The sequence below is a fragment of the Aptenodytes patagonicus genome, chromosome 5 (genome assembly GCF_965638725.1).
Source record: "Aptenodytes patagonicus chromosome 5, bAptPat1.pri.cur, whole genome shotgun sequence".
Classification (NCBI taxonomy): Eukaryota; Metazoa; Chordata; class Aves; order Sphenisciformes; family Spheniscidae; genus Aptenodytes; species Aptenodytes patagonicus.
Window position 1 is genome coordinate 8,550,006 of NC_134953.1, and position 24,355 is coordinate 8,574,360.

Genomic DNA, 24,355 nt, shown 5'->3' on the forward strand with positions numbered 1-24,355 from the left:
CTGCAGTCCCGCGAACTGCTTTTCTTCAACTATCTGCATTGTATTCACCTGAATCTAGTACTTGGCATTGCAATTCTATTGGTGTTAGTGAGCTGCACCCCGAGGTATACAAGGTCACTACCTAAATTCTTCATAAATTTGCGATTTCTAAAGTAGAAGAAGCAGGGAAAAACCCCACCACTTTCTGTGATGCTATTTTATGTAACATTAACAAGCTGTAAATAGCCAAAAGATGGCTCTGTTAATGAGTTCACACCTAAAATCAGAGAAAATGTCTTCCTGAATACCACACATTATTGTCCTGGAATATTGCACGTAAGTACCAATATTTCACAGAAGACTAAAGGTTAAGTATCTACTAGTGGAGTCTCTGCTGATAGGAGCCAGTGAAGCTTTTCTTTCAGCTTAGTGGCAAAGGATTTACAATACTAGGGATGCTAGCGACCCGAGATCCACTTGCACCAATTGCTTTTCACCATAAAATGTTCTGTAAATCAATGTGTTACTGTTTGTTTAGAGAAGTGTGTGACACTCTCAACTTCAACGTTCAGTACTTGTGCAGAAAATAATCACAGTTCAGGTGGCATATGGGTATTTTGTATTTCAGAACTAGCAAAGAAATCTGGTGACATGGTCATTGCTATGGTAACTATACTTTCGTAGTGAACATTGAAGTAAATAGGTACATAAAACATGTATAAGTTGTCACTACGTAAGTTACTGCTGCCCTGGAGCTGCAATAATTTGCTTCCTTTAAAATCGTTAAATCTAGCCATAAATACTTGGTATCTCGCAATGTCCTATTATTTCAATAAGATGACAAGGCTCCCCTTACATAATATAGTGCAAACACACGAGCAAATTGATTTATCAAGAAAGGAACTTTTTGGAGAAGTAATTTATTGGCCTGTAAGTAGCAAAGTATGAACAGGATTCTGGCCTGCATGAAGAAGGTTGCCATCACTGAAACTTGGTGGGACGAATCCCATGACTGGACTGTGGCTATCAATGGCTGCAGGCTGTTCAGAAGGGACAGGCAAGGAAGGGGGGCGGAGGGGTTGCCCTCTACATGAAGAAATTGATAGATTGCGAAGCGCTGTCTCTGAAGAATAGCCACGAGCACGTTGAAAGCTTATGGGTAAGAATTACAGACCAAGGCAACAAAGGGAACCTTGTGATTGGTGTCTAGTGCAGGCCACCCGATCAAGGGGAGCCTTCTTACAAAGAAGACAAAGCCTTCTTACTCCAGCTACAGGAGGCATCGTGCTCACAGGCTCTCGTCCTGCTGGCAGACTTCAACCACCCCGACGTCTGCCGCAAAAGTAGCACGGCGAGCCGTAGGCAATCCAGGAGACTCCTGGAGTGCACTGAGGATAACTTCTTAAGCCAGGTAATAGACAGCCCTACCAGCGGGGATGTGATACTGGACCTGTTGGTCACCAACACAAGTGAGCTAATCGGTGACGTCAAGATTGGAGGCAGCCTGGGCTGCAGGGATCATGCACTGGTGGAGTTGAGAGTCCTGTGGGATATGGGTCAGGCGAAGAGTAAAGACAGGACCCTGAATTTTAGGAAAGCAAAATTCCAGCTGTTCAAGGAGTTAGTCAATAGGACCCCCTGGGAAACTGCCCTTGGGGACAAGGAAGCAGACCAGAGCTGGCAGATCTTTAAGGACGCTTTCCATAGAGCGCAAGAGCTCTCAATCCCCAGGTGTAAGAAATCAGGAAAGGAAGGCAAGAGACTGGCATGGATGAGCTTAGACCTGCTGGTCAAACTGAAGGCAACAAGGAAATGCACAGGCAGTGGAAGCAGGGACAGGTATCCTGGGAAGAATATAGGGATACTGCCCGGCTGTGTAGGGATGGGGTCAGGAAGGCCAAGGCGCAGCTGGAGCTGAACTTGGCGAGGGACATAAAGAATAATAAGAAGGGCTTCTACAGGTATTTCAGCCAGAAAAGGAAGGTTAAAGAAAGCGTACCCCCCTGCAATGAACACAACTGGCAAACTGGTAACAACAAATGAGGAGAAGGCTGAGGTACTCAACAACTTTTTTGCCTCAGTGTTCACTGGCAACCCCTCTTTCCACACCTCTCAAGTGGATGGACTGCAAGACAGGGACTGGGGGAGCAAAGTCCCTCCCACTGTAAGAGAAGATCAAGTTCATGACCATCTGAGGAACCTGAACATACATAAGTCTATGGGACCTGACGAGATGCATCCCAGAGTCCTGAAGGAATTGGCTGATGTAGTTGCCAAGCCACTATCCATGATATCTGAAAAGTCATGGCAGTCAGGTGAACTCCCTGGTGACTGGAAAAAGGGAAACATTGCACCCATTTTTAAGAAGGGTAGAAAGGAATACCCTGGGAACTACCAACCTGTCAGTCTCACCTCTGTGCCTGGGAAGATTATGGCACAGATCCTCCTGGAAGCTATGCTGAGGCACATGGAGGACAGGGAGGTGATTCGAGACAGCCAGCATGGCTTCACCAAGGGCAAGTCCTGCCTGACCAACCTAGTGGCCTTCTATGATGGAGTGACTACATCAGTGGACACGGGAAGGGCTACAGATGTCGTCTATCTGGACCTCTGTAAGGCCTCTGACACGGTCCCCCACAACATCCTTCTCTCTAAACTGGAGAGGTATGGATTTGATGGGTGGACTGTCTGGTGGGTGAGGAATTGGTTAGATGGTCGCATCCAGAGGGTAGCGGTCAACGGCTCAATATCCAGACGGAGATCAGTGACAAGTGGTGTCCGCAGGGGTCCATACTGGGACCGGTACTGTTTAATATCTCCATCAAGGACATAGACAGTGGGATCAAGTGCACCCTCAGCAAGTTTGCAGATGACACCAAGCTGAGTGGTGAGGTTGACACGCCTGAGGGACAGGATGCCACCCAGAGGGACCTGGACAAGCTCGAGAAGTGGGCCCCCGTGTGAACCTCATGAGGTTCAACAAGGCCAAGTGCAGGGTCCTGCACCTGGGTCGGGGCAACCCCCAGTATCAATACAGGCTGGGGGATGAAGGGATTGAGAGCAGCCCTGCCGAGAAGGACTTGGGGGTACTGGTGGGTGAAGAGCTGGACATGAGCCAGCAATGTGCACTCACAGCCCCAAAGGCCAATCATATCCTGGGCTGCATCCAAAGCAGCGTGGCCAGCAGGTCGAGGGAGGGGATTCTGCCCCTCTCCTCTGCTCTGGTGAGACCCCACCTGGAGGACTGCGTCCAGCTCTGGAGCCCTCAGCATAAGAAAGACACGGACCTGTTGGAGCGGGTCCAGAAGAGGGCCAGGAAAACGATCAGGGGGATGGAACGCCTCTCCTCTGAAGAAAGGCTGAGAGAGTTGGGGTTGTTCAGCCTAGAGAAGAGAAGGCTTTGGGGAGACCTTCTTGCAGCCTATCAGTACTTAAAGGGGGCTTCTAAAAAAGATGGTGGCAAACTTTTTAGCAGGGCCTGTTGCGACAGGACAAGGGGGAATGGCTTTAAACTAAAGGGGGGTAGATTTAGACTGGCTATGAGGAAGAAATTTTTTACGCTGAGGGTGGTGAAACACTGGCCCAGGTTGCCCAGAGAGGTGGTGGATGCCCCATCCCTGGAAACATTCCAGGTCAGGTTGGACGGGGCTCTGAGCAACCTGATCTAGTTGAAGATGTCCCTGCTCATTGCAGGGGGGTTGGACGAGATGACCTTTAGAGGTCCCTTCCAACCCAAACTATTCTATGATTCTATGATAAGAAAACCACTCCCAGGTCTTGATGCACTGAGGCAAGGTTGAGCCATTGTGGAAAGTTTGAAAGGCTAAGGAAATTTCTCCATCTCTGGGAAATACAGAGCCATTTTCAGGTAGAGCACTCTATCTGATTTTCTCAAGTCTTCCCCTTATTCTTTGTTTCCTCCTCTCCTCAAATAATTCACCAACGGCTGAGATGTGGAATTATTGGTCTCCTTTCATGCTCTGCTCTTCATCATAAAGAATGTTTGGCTTAAGGAGGTCCTCCTTTTGTCCCAGCTGAGCAATATAACACAATTGTTAGGTCTTTCATACACAAACTTGTTTTGGAACAGTTAAGTGCAAGCTTAACACGTAGCTTAACCCAAGCTTCTCACACATAGTGATGATGAACTGATACTCAGAGAAGGAAAGCACAGTTGTCTTCCAATTTAGACAGTGACTGTAATCCTGCTGAGCAGATAACCAAAGGGATCGGTCCACCCATGACACAAAATGAAGGAAGGCACTGATAGGTCAAGTGGATCCCTTGGGATAGTTTCCTTGGGTTAGACTACATGTATGGCTTGCAAGTCTTACGTTTCTGAAAGAAAGGGGATAGTGTTTTGTGACAGCTGCATTATATCATCATATCAAATGGATTAGGATAGCCGTGGAGACTGGAAGGCCTACACAGTTATCACTGATGAGGGAGGTACAGCTGAATAAGTCTTTCACAGAACATATACCAGTGTATGTCCAGTGACTGGACGAATATCAACAGATATCTTTTTAAACTAGAGCATCCAGCTCCTGCAAGAAAAACAAAAAAGGTGGTAATTATAATTTATGTATGAGGAGAAAGCATCCACCTTAATGCATCATTGATGTTCTGGTCATATCTCTAACGCCAATATTAAATTCTGTTTTTCACTTAAAGCAGAAATTTGACCTCTGTTTACTATGAGAAATACGGTATCAAGACCTTGCATGCTTTGAATGTACTGAGAGCGTACAAGAAGTTTATTTATGAATCCATTGGCAGCTAGGTCCTTTACCACAGATACCAACATTGGCTGTATCCCAAAGAATTTAACAAACATGTTGTTAAGTAATTATCATTTGAAATTTGACATTCAGGCTATATTTAAAGATGGATATTTAAACAACCTGTTGATGATTGTTTTATCTAATTATATCTAGAGGGACTACAGCAGTGCAGGTAGCTCTAATATGAGATTACTAAAATGCTAGTTACCTGTCAGTCTTTGTCTAATGATTTTATAGATTGTAACAATTTAGCAGTGGGGAAGAAGCTCAAGGACTGTGTTTTGGTTTCTTACTTTTCGGATTGACTGTCTCAAATTACATCCCTGTTTAAAAATCATGTGGCCACAGCTCCTTGGGCCTCTTCTTTAAAATATCGCCCATGTATCTGCTGCCTTAGCCCCACTGCGCAGAGGGAACCTCAGACAGAAGCTACAAGTCTGAAAAGGGGGAGAACAAGGAGTAAGATCTCCTTCTTCCTCTGGCAGTAAATTCCTAGATCAACTCAGGCTGTAATGTGCGACTTCACATTAATATAACTCTGCAAATCACCACCTGAAGGGTCTGATTCATCAGTAATGCTCTCAGTTCATTATGCTGTTCTGCTGATAGAAGAGGTACATAAGTATAGGTTAACAGGTTGGTGCACTGTGGCTCTTTTTTCTTATACTCTGTTATATTTGTAAATCTGTTCTTAAGAGTCAACATCAATACAAAATGATTTAAGGCTGACACTGCTTGAAAGAGACAGAACTTTTGCATGGCTGTGTAATCCTTGGGTTTCTTGTTTGGAGTCCACGTATGACACTATAAAAAAAGCCACAACAACAACAATCATCATCATCATCCAGGACTAAAATTCACACCAGGTCAATATAGAGTTAAAATCAGGGTATGAACCAATAACTTCAGCATTAAGAACTGCAAGTATGCTGTAAGAATTCTGAAATCCGTAAGCATGAATATAAACTCAGGAAGCCCAGGGTTACGTTTATATTGAAAAAAATCCAATCACATTAAGATAAAAGATAGACAAGCAAGTTACTCACACATTAACTCCTACCTGTCATGATACTATGAACGAACATACATGAAAAAAGTCCAAAGTCCTGAAAACATAATTCCCAGCTAATCCAGTACCACAAACACTAAAATATTTAAGTCATAACAATGGTAGTTTTACTACAGGGTACCCCATCATTACTATTCTCAATAGTAGGACTGAGAAGACACCTCCCTGAGACACAGCTCTTTCATGGCTCTTTTGTGCTGACAGAGGACCAAGTTAACAAAAAGCAACCTACTTCTCACAAATCTTGTAACACACAATCCCTGCTGCCATGTTAAAGACTGCTGTGACAACACAGGGAAGCCCAAGCTCCTTTCCCTTTGCTCTCCTGCATAAGACTTAGGCATAATACAGTTAATAATGAGTATGCATTCTTTTACGCTGTTCTGCTAGAATTCAACAGTTGTTTTAAAACATGGGGACTGCTATTAAAAGTTGCTGGAAGTATTCATGCAGAAAGCTGAAAAGATTGACAGTGAATTTTTTTACTTATATAGCAAAGACTAATTTGTATTTTACGCTGTTTCAGCAGTCTTTGACTGTTTTCTTCAAAATCACTGGCTCAGTGGCACCATATGGAGCATGTTGAACTTAAGATACCAAGAATGTGTCCAAGATATATCTCACTCCAGTGTGTTAAAACATTCCACCCTGCAGCTGTCATTATAGGAATATAATTCATACCCTAAAGTTTAAAGAAAAACAGTGTAGCTTACTATGCTTACAAAAATACAAGATTTTTTTGGTTCCAAGTAACGGTCAGTAAATGGAGAACAGTTAATCTTAAATACTGCTTTCTTAAATACTTAAAATTTTAACTGATCATAAACTGCTTTAATGCTGCATGATATTTAAGATTGAAAACAAAAAAAAAAACCATGCAAAAGAATTACTAAAAAAATCTATAGTGAAGGGACATATATCTAGACTTAGCACAGCCCATCATTACTTTTTTCTCTTCCATTGATTTAATTTCTTTTAAAAATTGATATATGGGATTACAGGGCAAAAACCTTAGCTACACTTTTGGTAATGGCACTGAGCAAGTGTATGATCATTGTTATGACATTTCACCTCTCTCTGGTCATTACTTCTCCAGTCTTTTGTTTGTTATCTCTGTTTAAAATGTAAATTTCTCAGGACAGGACATGCCTCTTACACTGGTTTGTACAGTGTATAGTACTCTAAACACCTTCTATAAAGTAAACTGCTGTAATAATAAGGGTAGGAGATAGGCAAGAAAAAAGAACGCATGATGGTTTCTTAGAAAAGCTGTCTTGGGATGGACACATTACTCAAATGGTCAATTTGCAAGCTAGTAATGCAAGTTGCCTTAGAAAAGGATCCACAAAACCATTTTAACATGCCAACCCATCATATATTCTGGATATGACATGTTTCAGAGGAAAACTGTTTTAGAGAATTTAAAATTTTTATTGATACTATTTTTCATATGCCTTTGTCTGTAAAGTCAGGAAGTTGTATGAGGCTCAGGGGAAAATGTTTTAGAAACCTTCTAAGGTTATCCCATAATAGCTTATTGATAAATGGTAAACTCGTATGTAAGGCTTAATATCCTGAGGCTTTCAAGGGCAGGCAGTAAGTTGTGTGTGTCTTGCTGGCGAGCTGGGGACCTCCCCTCTACAGTATTGTCAATCTTCCATTTACAGCCATCCAAGGACCAAAGATACAGATGCAGGCCTGAACACTGCGTGCCTTATGTCTCTAGCCAGTATAACATTAGGGAGGCATTTCATATTTGCAGGGAGATTACTGGGAGCAGGGACATGGAAAGGGTTTTCAAGGGGTGGTTTATTACAGAAAGATGGCTAGTTGGGGTAGTTCAGAGCATAGAAGCTGGCTCTGTTGAGAGAGAACAGTAACTATGCTCAGTAATAAGTACTTCTGAAGACCTTGTTATACTTTCCACATAGCTGAGACAGGCAACATAAGATCCATAGAAGTGTTTGTAAAATGTGGAATTAAAATAGGAAAACATTGCACAGTTATACCAAATTTGCACCCCAGGCTGTTGCTGGGTACGATGTGTTTGATTCCAGAAAAATGGAATGCAAGAAATATGCAAGGAAAAAAAAAGTAGTTAAGGAAACGTTATGAAAAGGTAAGCATCATAACTTATGATCTTGATTTAAATTAGTAACATGGTTTGGACAGATTAGCATAGACAAAATTAGTTACATTTCAAACAGTTTGCAGGATGAGTTGAATATATTTCAAATCTACTCTTGGGAATTTTATCTACATGAAGTATAATTTTTCTTATTCATTATCCTGAACAAGGATTTATTGCAAGAGGTCTTATTAACAGATGAACAAAACAGTAGCACTGAAAACAGTTGTTCAATTCTAATTAAAAAAAAAATCATTAGAAAACTGCCCACATGATGTATAAATTATAAAATAAGAGAGTTCTATTTATCTGGCTAATCTTTTCTTGAAAGAAATATCTTTTCCTTGTCAAAGGACCACAGGACTGGCCATAATGGATCAGATCAGCAATCTCTCTAGTCCAGGACCCTGTCTTTGGAAAACTGTTACAAAGAAAACTGAAGGAAACTGAAAGTTTACAGAACAGTCTGGTTTCCTTTAAACTCTCATTAAAGAGTTGGCTCTTACCCTGAAAAATAAGTGATATTAACTGTGGATAGCCATATTGTCTAATTATCCAATTCTCCTCATCCACCTAACACTCAAAATCATTACTGTATCATTGAACATACAGATTTTGAAATAGAAAAATTAGGGGGTTTGTTTTGTGTTTCATTACATGAGATACTATTGTAAAAATTGTTACCTTGAATAACAGTCACAAGAAAGAATGTCTGCATAATTTACTCCTGAATTAAGCATCTTCCTGGTCTGATAACATTCCTCGTTAACCTATTACATATTCTTCTCTCTCTCTAGATCTGTCCAAATGCCCTCCAAAGTAACCAACTTCTGTTAATTTGTGTTGCAGTATTCTATACAGTGCACTTTTAAGTTCCAAATAACAAGAAAGAGAAACTCTTATTTAAGAATAGTAGAGGTGAAGGTTGGTTAAAAAGAGGTAATTGACATTTAACTTCCTACAAAAACAACTCCAATGGAAGAGGTGCAAAATGAATAGGTATGCTCTGAATAAAGTCTGTTACAAGGAAGACCCCTCCCTAAAATACTTAATATCTTTACCATAAATGAAAAGACAACTTTGGGATGACTTACGTTGTCACTTCCATGCCAGCTTAAAAATTATCCCGAGAACACAGCTGAAGATGATGTTAACACATTAAACACTTTGATCTCGATTTTAGCTTGCTCTACCTGAAATATATACATGAACCACTCATCCTGGGACACAAAGATCTTGTTTGAAATATGAAAGAAACTCATCTGCAAGTAGAGTTAATATGGACTCCTGAAACTTACGGTTTCCATGGTGTACTCTGAATAATGGGTCCACCTCCCACCAGTGCTACCCTTTAGAATACTTATACGTGTGTCCACCCACCTCTCAGATAATGCATGTTCAGAGATGGGCTACAATTGGCCAGCATAAGGCTATGTACTTCTTCAGTTCTTTTCACCCGTTTAGATTCTAGAAGAAATTAATTTGGTTCCAGATGATGAGTGTTCTTTTTTGAGCAGTTAGATTCAGTAGTTTGACTCATTATTGTAATTCGCATATACCAAGATGCAGCTCCATCCGAATCTGGCATTTACTTTGATGTTCAAATCAAATGCATAGTGTTTGGCAACTATATGTGCAGAATTTAAATTGACTGATCCATTTATCTGAAACTGGTATGTGTCCAAGACCACTCACAGATGTATCTACTGGTCTAGTAGAAATTCCAACGAGAGGAAAAAGACACGTTAATTATAGCTGCTCCAAAATGACATACATATTAAATATTGTGTGTGTTAAGACCGTCTGACTGCCCATCCACATAGGTCATACATGTTTCAAAAAAAGTTTAGAAAAAACTTCAGGTGAACTGATGGTGAAAGTTACCTGCAATTCCATGAAATTTCAGATATTTTTCCAGCTGGAGGAAGGTTCTCCTTTCAGAGCAATCAGAACTGCCGCAACGACACAATTTATGGCTACAATTTCATTTCTCATGAAAATTCCAGTTCTTTTAAAAAAGAAAGAATGTTGCACAACCTGGAGAGGTCAACGGTCTTGACTAGACAAGATAAAAATGCCCTGGTCTGTCAGAGGAATTCCAGAGCAGAAAGACATTTGGTTAAAAGAAATGCTGAAGAGGACCTAGTTCTGTGAGGTCTCTTACCTGCCAGGAACCAAAGATACTGCTAATAGCTTGGCCTCTCAGAATTACAAAAATAGTATCCTTCAGAAGGACGGCCACAGAGAAAGAGAAATAAGCATGCTGTTGACCAGCACTTGAAGACTGGCTTAGGCTCAAAGGACAATAGTATCAAAGTGACGAAACATAATTTCTTAATAAAAACAATGAGTTTCCCCTGAATCAAGATCCATCAATCTTTAGCACCAGAAAAATTTAAAATAAAACTCCTAACTCCAGAAATTTCTTGGGACATCCTCAAATAGCCTATTCACCTAGCAGGGCTGGTTTTTTTCCTTCTCTTTTCTTCTCTTTCAAGTACCCTTTGTTCAGGCTCAAATTTATAAACACAGGAAGCATCAATACATACTCCTCAAGCAAATACAAGCTCTTTTATATAAAAACCTCTGTCCAAGAACTTTACAGCTAATACCTGAACTTATCCATGCATAGTAACATTCAACTAAATACCTGCAGATAAAACTATATTGAGTGGCTGCATATATAACATAACTCAGGATTATTGAGAATATTGCTGTAAATACTGTATTACAGAAATAAAATCTTTAAGTCAGACAATGTCCCCAGCTGTGTTTCTTTGCTGTATTGCTTGGGAGACCCTAACAGTATAGACTGGTTAGATCAGATGAAACAGAGAGGTTATCAGGCTTTCTCTTGCAAAGTTCTCTGTACCACCATGTAGCACCCTCTCATCTAGTCAGATCTAGTGATCCTGTTGCCTGGGAAAGCTGGACCGGCTCAGTGATTCAACAGTAACCCAGCCCACAGAAACTACTCTTGCTATGGACGTAAAATTGCTAAATCTGACCGAAGGGATGAGACTATGTGATAAGGGCAGGTGAGAAAGGTCCGCATCAGCTCACATTTACGTGTTACCCATGGGGATAACATGGAACTGCAGCCTTACAATTCACTGTAAGGACTGTAACAGGGGGAGAACCCCCAGTATATGTTGGCATAAAAGGCTTTAGCATGATCTGACAATGCTCTGAATCAGAAACTGGCTACCTCTGCCCCAAATAGGGCTTGAAATGTGGAGTCATTGAACAGACCTTAGCTGGTTTGGAAAACAAAACCTTTATTGAAACCTATATATTTTACCTGCATTGTTATCTGCAAGTATCTCTGTGAAATTGAATTGTTCTGGATTTACACTGATTTAAAGAAGTTTTTGTGAACATTTCTGCCTTCATTCTACTTCTTATCAACTATATAACTAAATTTTATTCATACTCTTATTTTTGCAGCTCTTACATTATGTATTTGTATTATATCATGTATTATACATTTTTGCCCTAGTACTGATTCTTGAAAATGCACATGCAGTTCACCTTTAAAACGCTTTCAGAGACATACATTAATATTATACTGACAACTGACAGCCAAATTCTGCAGGTCTTTTCCTCCAGTCAGGTGAGTTTTGTCCTAAATGTATCCAGCACCTGACAACATTTCAGGACACTAACTGAAGAAAAAAAGTTAGAACTCGATTTTGCTTGTTCCTGGCTCTGCTCTTGCTGTATGACCTTGGGCAAATAACCTCTCAATTGTCCCCCTGTAAAGCAGAGACAAGACTACACACCCACCTTATTGGTTTATTCTGAGCTTTAATGTTTATGAAGTGTTATGAGACGCTCTGGGAAGTGCTACAAAGTGAAAAGGGTTATCAATCATCGTCAGTAAAACACAAGCTGCTGAAATACGGTGAAATCTGCCTTCCCTCCTCACAGGACATGTTCTGTCTTGTGCTGCGTTCTAACCAGTATTTGTAATCTTGAAAGTGTCTCAACACTGCATAGCATAAGGAAGGATAAATATCCCCGAGCATTCTGAGAGACTACCAGAAAATATTTTTAGTTTTAAGAAGTGAAGCCGGTTGTAAAGTATATGCTTCTCTTCTAAATACCTGCTTGTTTTCCATAACAGGAAAAAAGAAAGCCATTTTTGAGATAGGATTCCTAAATTGCTTAAATAGCTAGACATTAGCTGAAAGCAGCACTAAATATCAATTTAAATACTTGGCTCTCAATTTTCCTTTCATTCATAATGTACTAGGTAAACTATACTAAAATAATTACTTGCTTATTACTCATGAATTTCAGTGCAGCAGCTGAGACAATGTAGATAAATAAGATGATTAATTGAAACAGAATGAATCACAACAAAATATGTTGTTGTATAAGGTATGATTAACTCCACAGTGATTCATATCATTTCAGATAACAGGGCTTTTATCAAAGACGGCTGCAAGGTTGGGAAATGATTTAAAAGCATTTCATCTTAGAGAGCCACTGCAGTTCACAAGGGAAGGGGGGGGGGGGGGAAGAGAAGAGAGAGGGAGAAGCAGATTCAGTGTCTGCAGCTGAAATAGCCTTGGGCTGTTTCAGCATCCTTCCCACAGCACATCTTTACAACATGCCACTGACATTATCAACCTCCCTTGTGCTAGAGACCCTCTCATTTTTCAGTTGGCCACAATTTATTAGATATTCCAATACTGAGAAAGTTAATTCTATGAATTAAGCAGCAATATTACAATGCCATAGCTTTCCTGTAATTGAAAACGCAGCACCTGCACCAGGAAATAAGTGTCACAATTCTACAAAGACATCAAAGAAAAATAATATTTATTTTTCCTCCATTTAAAATTATGATTTTTAATTCCCAGGCTCCCTCCAAAGACTTTGCAGCAATCTTAAATGTAGGATTTGTAAAAAGAAATTGCTATCTGTTTACTGCAGTTTAGAAAAGCAAACACCAGCAGCAGCTGACCTTAAAAACCTCTACCTGTTAAAACAGAAGAGAAGATGAGATGTCTCCCTACAAAATTTTTTCCCATGTGCATTTAATAAACTGGGTCAGAATATCTGACTACGATTTTTAACTCAACCGCAGACTCCCTGTAGGGGACTGTGCAAACCTCAGTCTCTCACTCAGCCTACAAAATGAAGATAATTACCCTCACCTGTGGGGCAAGTTTCTGAGAACTTCTGAAAGCAGAACGAAAAGTAAAATACTGGCGTATAAAGTGAAATGCAAACCACTGACACCCAACTTAATTTCATTTAAGATGATTTAATGTTTCTGAAAACTTAATTCAAAATGAATAAAGATGTAGAAGCTGAAGGTAAAGGTTGAACTCATAAGGAAGATAGCTTGCAAACAACCACTGACTGAAAATAACCCCTCAATATGGACCAGTTCCAGTAAGTTAAAAAGAAAGAATCAAGGTCTCTTAAGGGCTCTTTACATAACATACATGCAAGTCAGCAGTACAGTAAAATGAGCCTCTTCACGATACCCAGTTTCAAATATGATCTAGTGTTTGCCTTCTACTAATAATTTCAAACATTCAAAAATAATTTCAAATGCTTACTTGAAAATACTTCAAACAGAAACAACAATTTGGTGATATTTATGGCATGAGCAGCCGTACTTTGCTGTGTTCCTTACTTTTTGGCCCCAAGTGATACAGAACAGACTGAAATGTTTGTTTCCCTTTCATTACTTATTGAAAGTCAAACTGTATTTCCCTTCCTCCACACAGCAAATTACATCTGCCACCTGATTTTCTCCTGTCTCTTACCTCTTAATCGTTTCCTCAGAATCAGACAATTCGCCAGTGCGAAAGGACATTCAGGTAGTGTGGAAAACTATCTGCTAGGTCTATAAACAGCAGCAATTACACTGGTCTAAATTCCGACCAATTCAGTTACGCTGTTATGAACGCACACTGGTTTAAAAAGAATCACCGTGAGGCTCATTTATCTTACAAAAGTGATTATGTCTCGTTCAAGATTCTTGTGAGCTGTGGGCAGATTCCTAAGCCTGCAGGTATCGATCTGGTCCCAGGTGATAATCCAGCTGACGAAATTTGTAGGCAGGACTGAAGGTTGTCCACAGTGTCATATCTTAATGTAATATATCAAAGTATGTGGAGTGAAAGTTGTTTACAAACATGCGTTACAGGTTACAGAAAAGGAATAGACCAATTTGTTTGGAAACCATCATTTAGGTGTAAATCCTAGTGTGTTGAACACAGTTTTATGCCAGAAAGCTTAGCAGCATTTCCATTCACTTCCCTGGTTAAAATATAAGCACAAAACTACAGACAGACTGCAAGTTCAAAATCAGGAGCATGTTAACCGGTTATTGGTTTTAGATTTACTGTTTTTCCTTGCCATTAAAGAGAATTTTCCATGTCATTAAAGAGACTTGCCTTTATAAAGGCTTATAAAGGCTCTTAAAGGCTGTGTCCAAACCACATATATTTGTAGGGATGTTTATGTGAGTACTTGATACCTCACTTGAAAATACTTTAAATTAAGGCGGCACAATGTACCATTTCGGTATAATTTTAAGATGAAATGATGACAAGACCCGTTTGGTATCTTATTGCATACAAAGGCACCCATCTTTTTAAAGCTCAGGATTCATAACTCCAGAACCACCACTAAAGCTATTGTCATTGCTTTTTAAAACACAGAAGTCTTGTATGCAACCTTCTTTCTTTTCAGCACATTTGCTGTCACACCAGCATCAATTTCCCAATGAGCTTGCAGAAGCATCTGTCTTTGCAGAACTTCAGCTTACAATCCTGTAATTAATTTGTTCAGAGACTGGGTGTTTAGAAGTAACAGCTCTTTACACTAGAGAGGAAGGGGATCTAATTTCCAAGAATAATTGTTATCTTAGTTCTCTTTATTATAGTCATGCTTTAGAAAAATCCACGATTTCTCTTCTACATAACCTCCTCAACTTTTACTGATCGCTGTACACTGTATACTGCAAGCTGTAGTGTTTGGTTATGGTTTTTGTTGCAAAGCAACAGATAAGGAGCTCAGCATGTCTGTAATTCTAAAGTTTCTAAATTCTAAAATTTTGCAGAGAAGTCCTGCCTACACGCAGGAAAAGAACCCAGAAGGTCTTTACCACATCAATATCTTAATAAAGATTCCTCTGAGTCATGAATGACTGCCATATGCAGGGCTGAATCATGTGAAGGCTTTGTAGTGTCCCTTGAATTCTGAAGACCTCCACAGAAAAGAAACTGCTATCTAGCTGCATGTCCCAAAACACACAGACCGTTCCCCCCCAGAAGTAGTTCCTTCCCCGGGGAGATGCCATTGTAACTCACATCTTTTGGGGAGACTAGAAATTGAGTTCAGGTTCCCGTGCCCGTTATTGACTTCGATGGGTCAAGTATATCAGAGACACCGTGCTTTAGCCCTAACCGGGAAAGCAGAAAGAGGTCTGGGAAAGAAATACATGCAAATTTAGGCTCCTTTACTTGCCTAGTATAATTGCTGTGTAGGAAACATTCCACAACTCTGTGCAGAGATGTAATTTTAAAAGCTTTCACTCCTTTGACCATTCTGTTACTGAAAGTTACTTTGAGTCGTAGAGTATGTATTCTAAGGTGAGCTTTTACAGACGAATTAAGCAGCAACTTGTGACAAAGCAGTTATCATCAGGAGATAATTGACCTTATTTGAGAGTTAAGCATCCTGAGGCAAAGTAGAGTGTGCTTAATCCTGGCAGGTTAATTATCCAGTGATTATGGTAGCTTGGAAGGTATTATTGCTAAGAACCATTTGCAAAATGACACTATTAAAAAAACCTTAATTTAATAAAAATTAAAAGCAATGACAATAATCAAGTTCTCCAGTCATGTATTGCTAGATAATGACTGCAGAATGGCCCTAATTGGTTAGCAACAACGAACATATAATTATTCCTATTCTGAATGTTCTGTACTAAATTTATTATATGAAGTACAGTTAATAAGTATCAAACATCCAAGACAAGACGTTTGGCTAGTTATAAAAGGGATTTAAACAAATGATCAAAACCACCAGTGGTCACTAAGCTAATGCTGAAACCGATACATGTACTGAGTTGTTATCACAGCATTCAGTGTCTCTACTGCAGTTCAGGGTATCCTGGCATTTACATTCTAAACTAGAACATTTATTCTGAGAGGTTTATAACTTGCCCATTTTAATTACCATCTGGCTGAAACTTGAAATAACCAATCTCCATTCAGATGTAAATTTTTAAGTAGGAGATGTAATTTAAAATCACTTTGCCAATTGTTTTTAGTTTAGGAATGGCAGCAATTTAGAATTTTGCTGCTCTTGGATGTTTTTGTATTACTCAAAAAATAAACAGCTCAGTGCTTAACAATAAAATTGTATTGGTCTATAATGTGGAGTGAAGATAAATATAGGGAAGAATAAAAATCGTGTCTGAGAGTATTGTTTGTACTAATAAAGTAACAACCACACCACTTAGTATGCCTTGCTTATATGTTTACTTACGCACTTTCAGTATTTAACTCAACTAGCAAAACTGATGGAAAATGTAGCAAAATGCAAAAGGAAATCACAGTAAATGGGCAAAAAGTGGTTCATTGCCCATCAAGGCATACATACACACAAAAAAATCCTGAATGTACTTGTAGATGAAATGAATACAGGAGAAAAAAAAAAACACCACCACAAAGAAGGAAGCTACTAGAAGGCAGAACATGTCAGAATGAGCTTCTCTCGAGTTTTGCAACTACTCTTTACCACAAACCATACGCAGAGAGCAGAAATACTGACAATCACAAGATACAGCAGCTACTAAAAACTGGAAGTACACCATGCCAAGAGCGTGGTTTCAAGTCACACAGAAAGACAAGAGAATAAAGCACTGCTAATAGCATTTCAACAACTCAAAAGTAGCAATGGCCACCTTATATAGCAGAAAGCAGAGACTAAAAAATGACCAGGGTTTCAACTGATTAGTATAAGTAACAAAGCATAAGAGGCTGGTACTCTGAAGTGTGTGTATTTATCTCTCTCTCTCATACTGTCAAGTTTAAGGATGATCGCTTCAGTCTAAATAGTATCTTTTACCCTGAAAGACACCAAAATGCTTCAGAAATTATACACAGAAAATGCAGGGAGTCTTTCAACTTTAATACACACAACAGTCCTATACAATATTTTATGACAGCAGGTGAATAATGCCATAGCAAGCTGAAATGGCAGGTGAAATTAAGGTAGTCTGAATATAATTTCTAAAATTGGAATGTCGCCAGTAAAGTGGACTATTGCTTATAAAGTGTGCAAGTACACCAAAAGTAACAACCTATGTTCTACCTTCTGAAAAACAGCACCTAATGAACCACCGTGATCTGAATTCTCCTAATAGGTCAATGGGGCAATACCTACATAGAAGACCAGCAAGGTTTAATCCCAGAAGTTTCCATGAAGCCCTTCCACCCAAACACGGACTAGACTTGCTATTACTTAATTTGTGAAATCTGACAAGATTTTTTTTCATTGAGATTATACTGCTATTAAAGAAAAATATTCAGTAGCATCTGAATACAGTGAGGATTGTATTGCGAAATACAGAATAAAGGTAACAGTTGGCAATAGCAGCAAAATGTCTGGAAAATACTTCTTCTGCATCATTAGCTACAGTTAAAAAGGTTTTCCTTATCCTATTGCATCTAAAAACATTGCAATTTTCTTCATTTTAAAAATACTTTTTTTTTTTTTTTTTTTTAAAAAGTCCTGTATCTGTAACAATGCTAGCCCCTAGTGTGGACACATGGACAATAGTGTAAAAACTGACTTGTGTTGGTGCAACTCCTTGTGTCACAATCAGAAATAACCACTGACAGGAATAAGTCGCTTTTCCATAATTTTCTTGTACTAATGCAGTTATCTTGAGTCACAAGCCCACACTTCATTTAGGTGTGTCACACTTTCCAAGGCTTTTTTTAACCTTTTTCTGCTGAGCAAACTAATAAATATTTAAGAGCACTTTCTGAAGTGGAAAAAAAATCAAAAAGTGATAGCACTACAATGAGCGAAATCTGAATTAATTTGGTCTATTACCATGGACTTGCAGGCAGAATTTCATGCAATCTGTTTGCCAACTGTTGCATAGCAAAGATAAGCCTTCCTTAGATGGACTGCTAGTCCGTCTACCATAAAATCAATGAGAACCTTCTAAACCAATTAACCGTTTCTTAGTTTTCTCCTCCCACTTCTCCCCAAAGAGTCGTCTTCATCACAGAAAATGCTATTAATAGCAGCAGTATGGGTATGGAAACAAGTTACAGAACCTCAGCAGCTCTGCAGTAGCCCTTCATATGTTTTCTTCCAGCAGAGAGTTAACTTCTGGGTGAGTACATCATGCACATGGATCGTTATTACAAAGCAGCCAATGTGTTGGATATTTCCTCTTTTAACCTAGAATAACTTGTGCACGTGTCTCTGTACCAGAGTGAGCAAGTTGTACACCTCTAACAGGTCAAATGACGTCTTTGGCATCTACTGAAATACCACAGTCCTGTGACCGTGGATTTCATTTTCTATGACACTTCACATGGTCAGTCTCTCTCTATAAATAACGGAGAACCAGGAGGCAGGCTCCTAGACACAAACAGCTACAAGAGATACAAATACTTCAATTACTTTGACAAGACTCACCGTCTCGTTTCCAAAAAGGACGTCGACATAAGGCATGACTTTCATCATAGGCTCTTTGTAGAACTGGCTAATAAATGGTGCAGAAAGATTCAAGCTGAAGATCTTGTTGTTTGCAGAAGCCTGAGCAGCCACTTTTAATACTGCTTCTGGTGACACCGTCAGAAAGAATCCCTGCAAGCATCCAAACAAATCAATGGATGTTACTAATTTCATACTAGGAAAATTACACATTAAGTATGCTGCTTCTAGAACGTCTCCTCCAGCCCACCTTTGTCATACACATGCACAGATAAAAACTACTGGAAAATACTGCCTTTCCATTAAGGTATTATGGAGGTGACAAAGAATCTGCATATGTCTAGAATCACAGCCTTCCAAAACTAAACATAACTCCCGACCTCTGCATTCCATGTAGTACACTTTCCCGTGGCAGCTAAGACTAATGTTTGTGTTTTAAAAGGTGATATATTATAATTCTAAATGGCCCTTTTTAGTAATAGAGTCAATCAGACTGTGCTGCTTAATTCCAAAGTCCAGTATGATGGCTCTATACACAGGTAGCAGATTAATGAAATCCCTTGCCTGAAAAATTATTACCTTGTTTATAATAAATATGTTGAGTATGCTGTCTTTGTAGTAGTTATTGTTTTGCAGGAAAAAAACTAGGGGTTTTGATGTTTCCACAAATGTATTTTATTTGCCCCCCTCCCAAAAGTATTGTTCTTTATTCTGAATATGAACATTCAAGTAAGTATCAATCGTGAAACAAAATAAACAGAACTCAACCTGAAATGACTATTTGTCTACTAAATTGTGCACGCCGACTTCAACCCTGGATGAAGAACAGTTCAAGGCTGCCATTTTGAACTTAGCATTGCAGATGGTTACCCCAGCCGCATGTGTTTCAGGAGTTATGTAAAGATCCCCTAGAGTTTCATTAATCTACTAATTAGACAAAGGCTTAGTCTTTACACTAATATAACAAATTTTGTATGTTTCATTTTTATAATCCTAAAAGCAATGTTACTAACTGTTCTCAAAACCTAGTGAATAATAGCAATTTTCAAGCAAGAGCAGCAAGTGTTAAATTCAAGGCCAGAGACGATGTCTAAGGCACAGTAACAAACAACTTTGAGGGGGGTCTCATCAATAAAACACCATCTCAGTCCTATCTGTAACGTCGCCACCATGACACTCTAATAGGCATAATAGCGAAACAGTCTTATTTTCCAGTTTTTATCCATATTATTATGTCTTCGGATCGCAGAATATCTGTATTTTTATCCTGCATACTTCAGCTAACAAATCATCTTAGGCATTCTACTCACTGGAAAAAAATAATATAATGAAGAGTCTACAGATTAAAGATTACTTAGAAAGTCTTTCTTTTTATTTCTCCTTACTCGATGCTCTCCAGTCTAACAAATACATGATTGATTTCAAAATCTGGGCATGATTTGCTACATGACAATAAAAGTCCAAAGGGCGCAAGAATGCTTTGCATCTTGTGGAGTTACTCAGTACCTTGAACGACTGTAAGCCTGTAAACATCCAAGCTTCTTTGCTATTTTTACATTCTGAAGAATTAAAATGAACAGTTTATATAACATCTCGTCTCCATAGCAATCTCTACTATCTTTTAGTTTTTCATTTAATGAACAGAGTTGGATTTTTTAAAACCTGTTCCAAACACAAAATAAAAACCTTTCAAGGCTAACATGTTGCCAGCTGTGGATAAATCACAAATTGCTATACAGTGGTCTACGTAAATAGTAACCTGGTCAAATAATTAGGCTTCTTACCAATTTTTGGCTGAAAACTTTGTCTGAACTAAAATACATCTGATTGTAATTTAAGGTTCAGAACACTATCCCCATGAGATCTAACTCAGGCCTGCATCCAACTCCCTTTTCCTTGGAAAGGCAACATAAAAGTACTGAGATGCAGATAGGAGAGCTTGCTTTTCAGATCCTGCAAAGTAAAGGCCAGGAACTCTCAAAGGCTACAGCTCTGTCTTCTGGGTTTCCTAAAAATCACTTCTGCCATTTACTTGCATTCTTCCAAGAGTGTGTTGTATTTTTATTTAGATAACTATTTGACATTAAAACATCTAGAAATTGAGCTGTGTATACGAGAACTCGTCAAAACTTTGCGAAGTATAACATTTCTTTGCAAAAAAAAGTTGTAGCAATAAAAAAAAATAAGTTGTAGTACTACAATTCATACAATGGAATTAACAAAGTGGGAAGAAAATGTATAAAATCTGAACTGAACAGATTTGGGTTTAACAAAACCTAATTAGACCCCCCTCCTTAAGTATTTGAATTGCGTTTGTCTCTATTTTTAGTGGAATTCCAGCTACAGCTATGGCCAGTATAGTTACAGGAACCCAGCTTCCAATTACAACTAGATAAGCCACAGACGATGCTATTGCAGCATGCTACAATGTTGTACAGGAATGAACTCCACTAAAACAAACAGGTTTTCTCATATCTCACTGGGATTCACAAGAAAGTCACTCCGTGGCTTCCTTAGAACCACAGCCCACATGCTTCTTGCAGCTGCCACTGCTTTTGGTCCAGATAGATGTATACAAAGGAATGCCTAAGTCAACTACTCCTACCTACTCTGACAAGTAACTGTTAGCCAACATCAGCTTTGAGTGTGAGAATAAGCGTATCTCGGTATCACTGGTATAAAAGACTTTGTATTTCACTAGTAAGAAGTTCTATTCCCACTAACAAAAGGTTAAGAGGCCACTCAGAAGATATTCTATACCCACCCACACACCTCAGTCTACTTCTGAGAGTTTTGGGAACCTTTTTACCCTCAAAACCCAAAGGTACCGTAAAACAACTATGAGGAAAACACCTGTAATCAAAGGATGAGACACTTAGTTAACATACAGAAATTCCAATAGCCTGGGAAACTTACCTTGCATATGAAATGAAATGACTGTGTATGTATCTATCTTTGTGAAGGAACGTTGTACATACAAGGACATATGATAACTGGACAGTGCAGTCAAAGAAAGTGAAAGGCAGCAATATTGTACTAAGAAAACCTATTAAACATTAAAGGCTATCAGACATACTAGCAGCACACAGGATTCCTTTGGCGTGCGCTGATTGAGACTGAGTATACCAGATGCTACTGCTTCATGATGTGCCACTATTTTCTGCTGCTCAAAATGTAATTAGCCTCTTTTCTATGCCAGGAGGAAGGTACCATTGTACCACAAGCCAGAGAGCAAGGCTGAACTAATACATACACCAGGAAAATAGGATGATAGACTAAATTATTTATATGCATGTTTGTACGTATACACACGCAAAACACAATGATACTTTTCTTATGCACTGTAAGCAGTCCTTCTGTTTAAATACAGTCCTTTGGTGGAGAAAAACATTTTTCTTGTGGGAGAAAGAGAAACAAAAAGGAAGAAACAAGAAAAACACATTTGTGTATTGCAGACACATGGCTATGGGAGATACAGTAGCTTGTTTGTAACTTAAGAGCTTTTAAAATTCAATATTAAGATGCATATGACAGCAGTAGACAGAGTCAAGAGAGAATATCATCTTAATCTCACTTTTACAATATTCAGGAATTCTTTGATGCACCTTTTAAAATATGCCAGGGTACTGTGAATATGGATAGTCTTTTACACTCAAGTCTTTTTTTATAGACACTAGCATTACCGGAAGGATTTAGTGGGTTTACACACAAGCAATTTGTCTTTGCAAGCCATCTCTCTCATTTTTATCACTCGCAGACCCAAAAGGTTTCTTCTGACCTACACTAAGCTCATACAGCACTAGCTATAGCAGATGTGAGGGCAGCAAATTAAGGGTGTCAAAAGTGTCAGCAGCACAGAATCGGAGCGCGTTGAAGGACCTCATGAAGCCAGAACAACTCTGGCTTTGGTGAAAGTAATTCTGTATAAGGCGTTCTGTCCAAACTGAGAAGTCTTGCCATCATTTGTTCACATGAAATAACGTGCTTGCGCTGAATTCGTCTGGATTACATACATGTATAATGTTTGCACAATGAGGATCAAGTGGGTTTTGTTGTTTTTTTTTTAAGCCAGTGAGTATTTCTTTAAAGCCAAAACTGAAATCTGTGACCTAGTGTACATTTAGACAAATCCAGGCTGAGATGATAACAAACAGCTTTGCAGTTTTGGATTTATTATTGTTTAATAGCACAGAAGCAATGTTTGCATAAGAACATAGAGAGATAATAAAAATTAAGATTGTTCTCAAACCTGCTACCCACTAAATGCATCTGCCCTCTCTTCTTTCTAGCTCTTCCTCTTTCCTTGCCAATCCCACTTGCAGAATGGGTTACATGAAAATAACTTTATCATATGAGTGACAGGATTTTGAACCACGGTACTCTGAGCCGATTTTGAAATGCCATTTGGTAACAATGTAAAAATCAATAAATCGCAAGCGTGAATCAAAATATTTAACTTTCAGAAACACATATACAACAGTCTGCTGCCGTTTAAGACAAATTATATTCTGCCAACATGAAAGGAACACATCATTTAATCCAAAATTATTTTATAGCAAGCATTTACATAAAAATGCAATTATGACGACATCACACTCTCATCCGTCTAAAGGGTGGAATTTTTCAGGCACATAGAAAGTTTGACAGTTACGTAGTGACAGCCCTGATAAATACTGTGATTCAGTAAAGCCCTACAGAAATCATCTAACTTGAAGTATGCTGGCAGTTCCAGTAGAGGAGTGAGACTGCTAAGGTGCCAGAAGAACTTGCTCTGTTAAACGACAGACATAACCAAGTCAGAGCTTTTGGACCTGCTTAAGTTTCCTATGTTCTGTACACAAAGAGAACTTCAAGCCACACACTTGGGCAGAAGAGACTTCCCTCAGCTCTGCTCTGCCATCAGCCTCATCTGCTGCAGTCTAGCAGAAATACCAGGGCTTGGAAGGAGTGAAGCTGCAACACATGGCAATTCTTGGGATGGAGAACGAACCACTAGGTAACTGCTCCAGACAGAAGAACTTACACAAGGCTTCTGGGTGCCCTTACAACCAGAAGGGACTGAAAGACTTTTGTCTTCCAGCCTCTCAACTGCATGGAGCACAGGCTGGGCGCAGTCCATGTCCCACCCACTGTGAGACAAGGCAATGAAATCATCTTCCTTCAGAACAGGAACCAGAAGGAATCTTCTTGGTAAGTTAGAGCAAAAGCTCTTCGTCTGTCTTAGTACTCATGTGAGTTTAAAAGAGCAGGGAACAATTTAAAAACTATCTTTAACACTGAAATATCTGAGCACAATACTTGGAATGCGCAACACTGTCAAGTTAGCAGACTTACTGACCCCTTACCTCTTCCTCTGAGTTTTGAGCACTTATACTTGCAACCTGTTCCTGCTTGAAATTATTTGTTAAATTATTTTCCTCACTGAGATATGACAGAATAGTATCAAACGATAGAGATAGTAAAATACTCACAATGTGGAAAAAAACTCCAGAAATAATTAACAAAACCCCACAAATTAAATAAACAACATGACCTTTATTAATGAAAGTGCTTGTGCTTTAAGTCATTTTTTACTTCCTCTAGGAAGGACAAAAGTGCTATTAACTACCCACTTGGGAAACGTTCAGTCTGTAAATTAGTGAAATACATGAACGTTATTTTAATCTGTGTACCTGTTCGTCATGT

At 39.1% G+C, this 24,355-nt stretch overlaps 1 protein-coding gene across 3 annotated transcripts in view; it reads right to left on the reverse strand.

The window, feature by feature from the left end:
• The window catches only part of ADK (adenosine kinase), a 306,651-nt gene that overhangs the window by 64,396 nt on the left and 217,900 nt on the right, over positions 1–24,355 (reverse strand). For 2 of the 3 annotated variants that reach the window (XM_076338469.1, XM_076338470.1), the window contains exon 7: positions 18,653–18,823. The exons of the other annotated variant lie outside the window; for it this stretch is intronic. In XM_076338469.1, the coding sequence (XP_076194584.1) occupies positions 18,653–18,823 (171 nt within the window). The remainder of the gene's footprint in view (positions 1–18,652; positions 18,824–24,355) is intronic. 3 annotated transcript variants of the gene reach the window in all.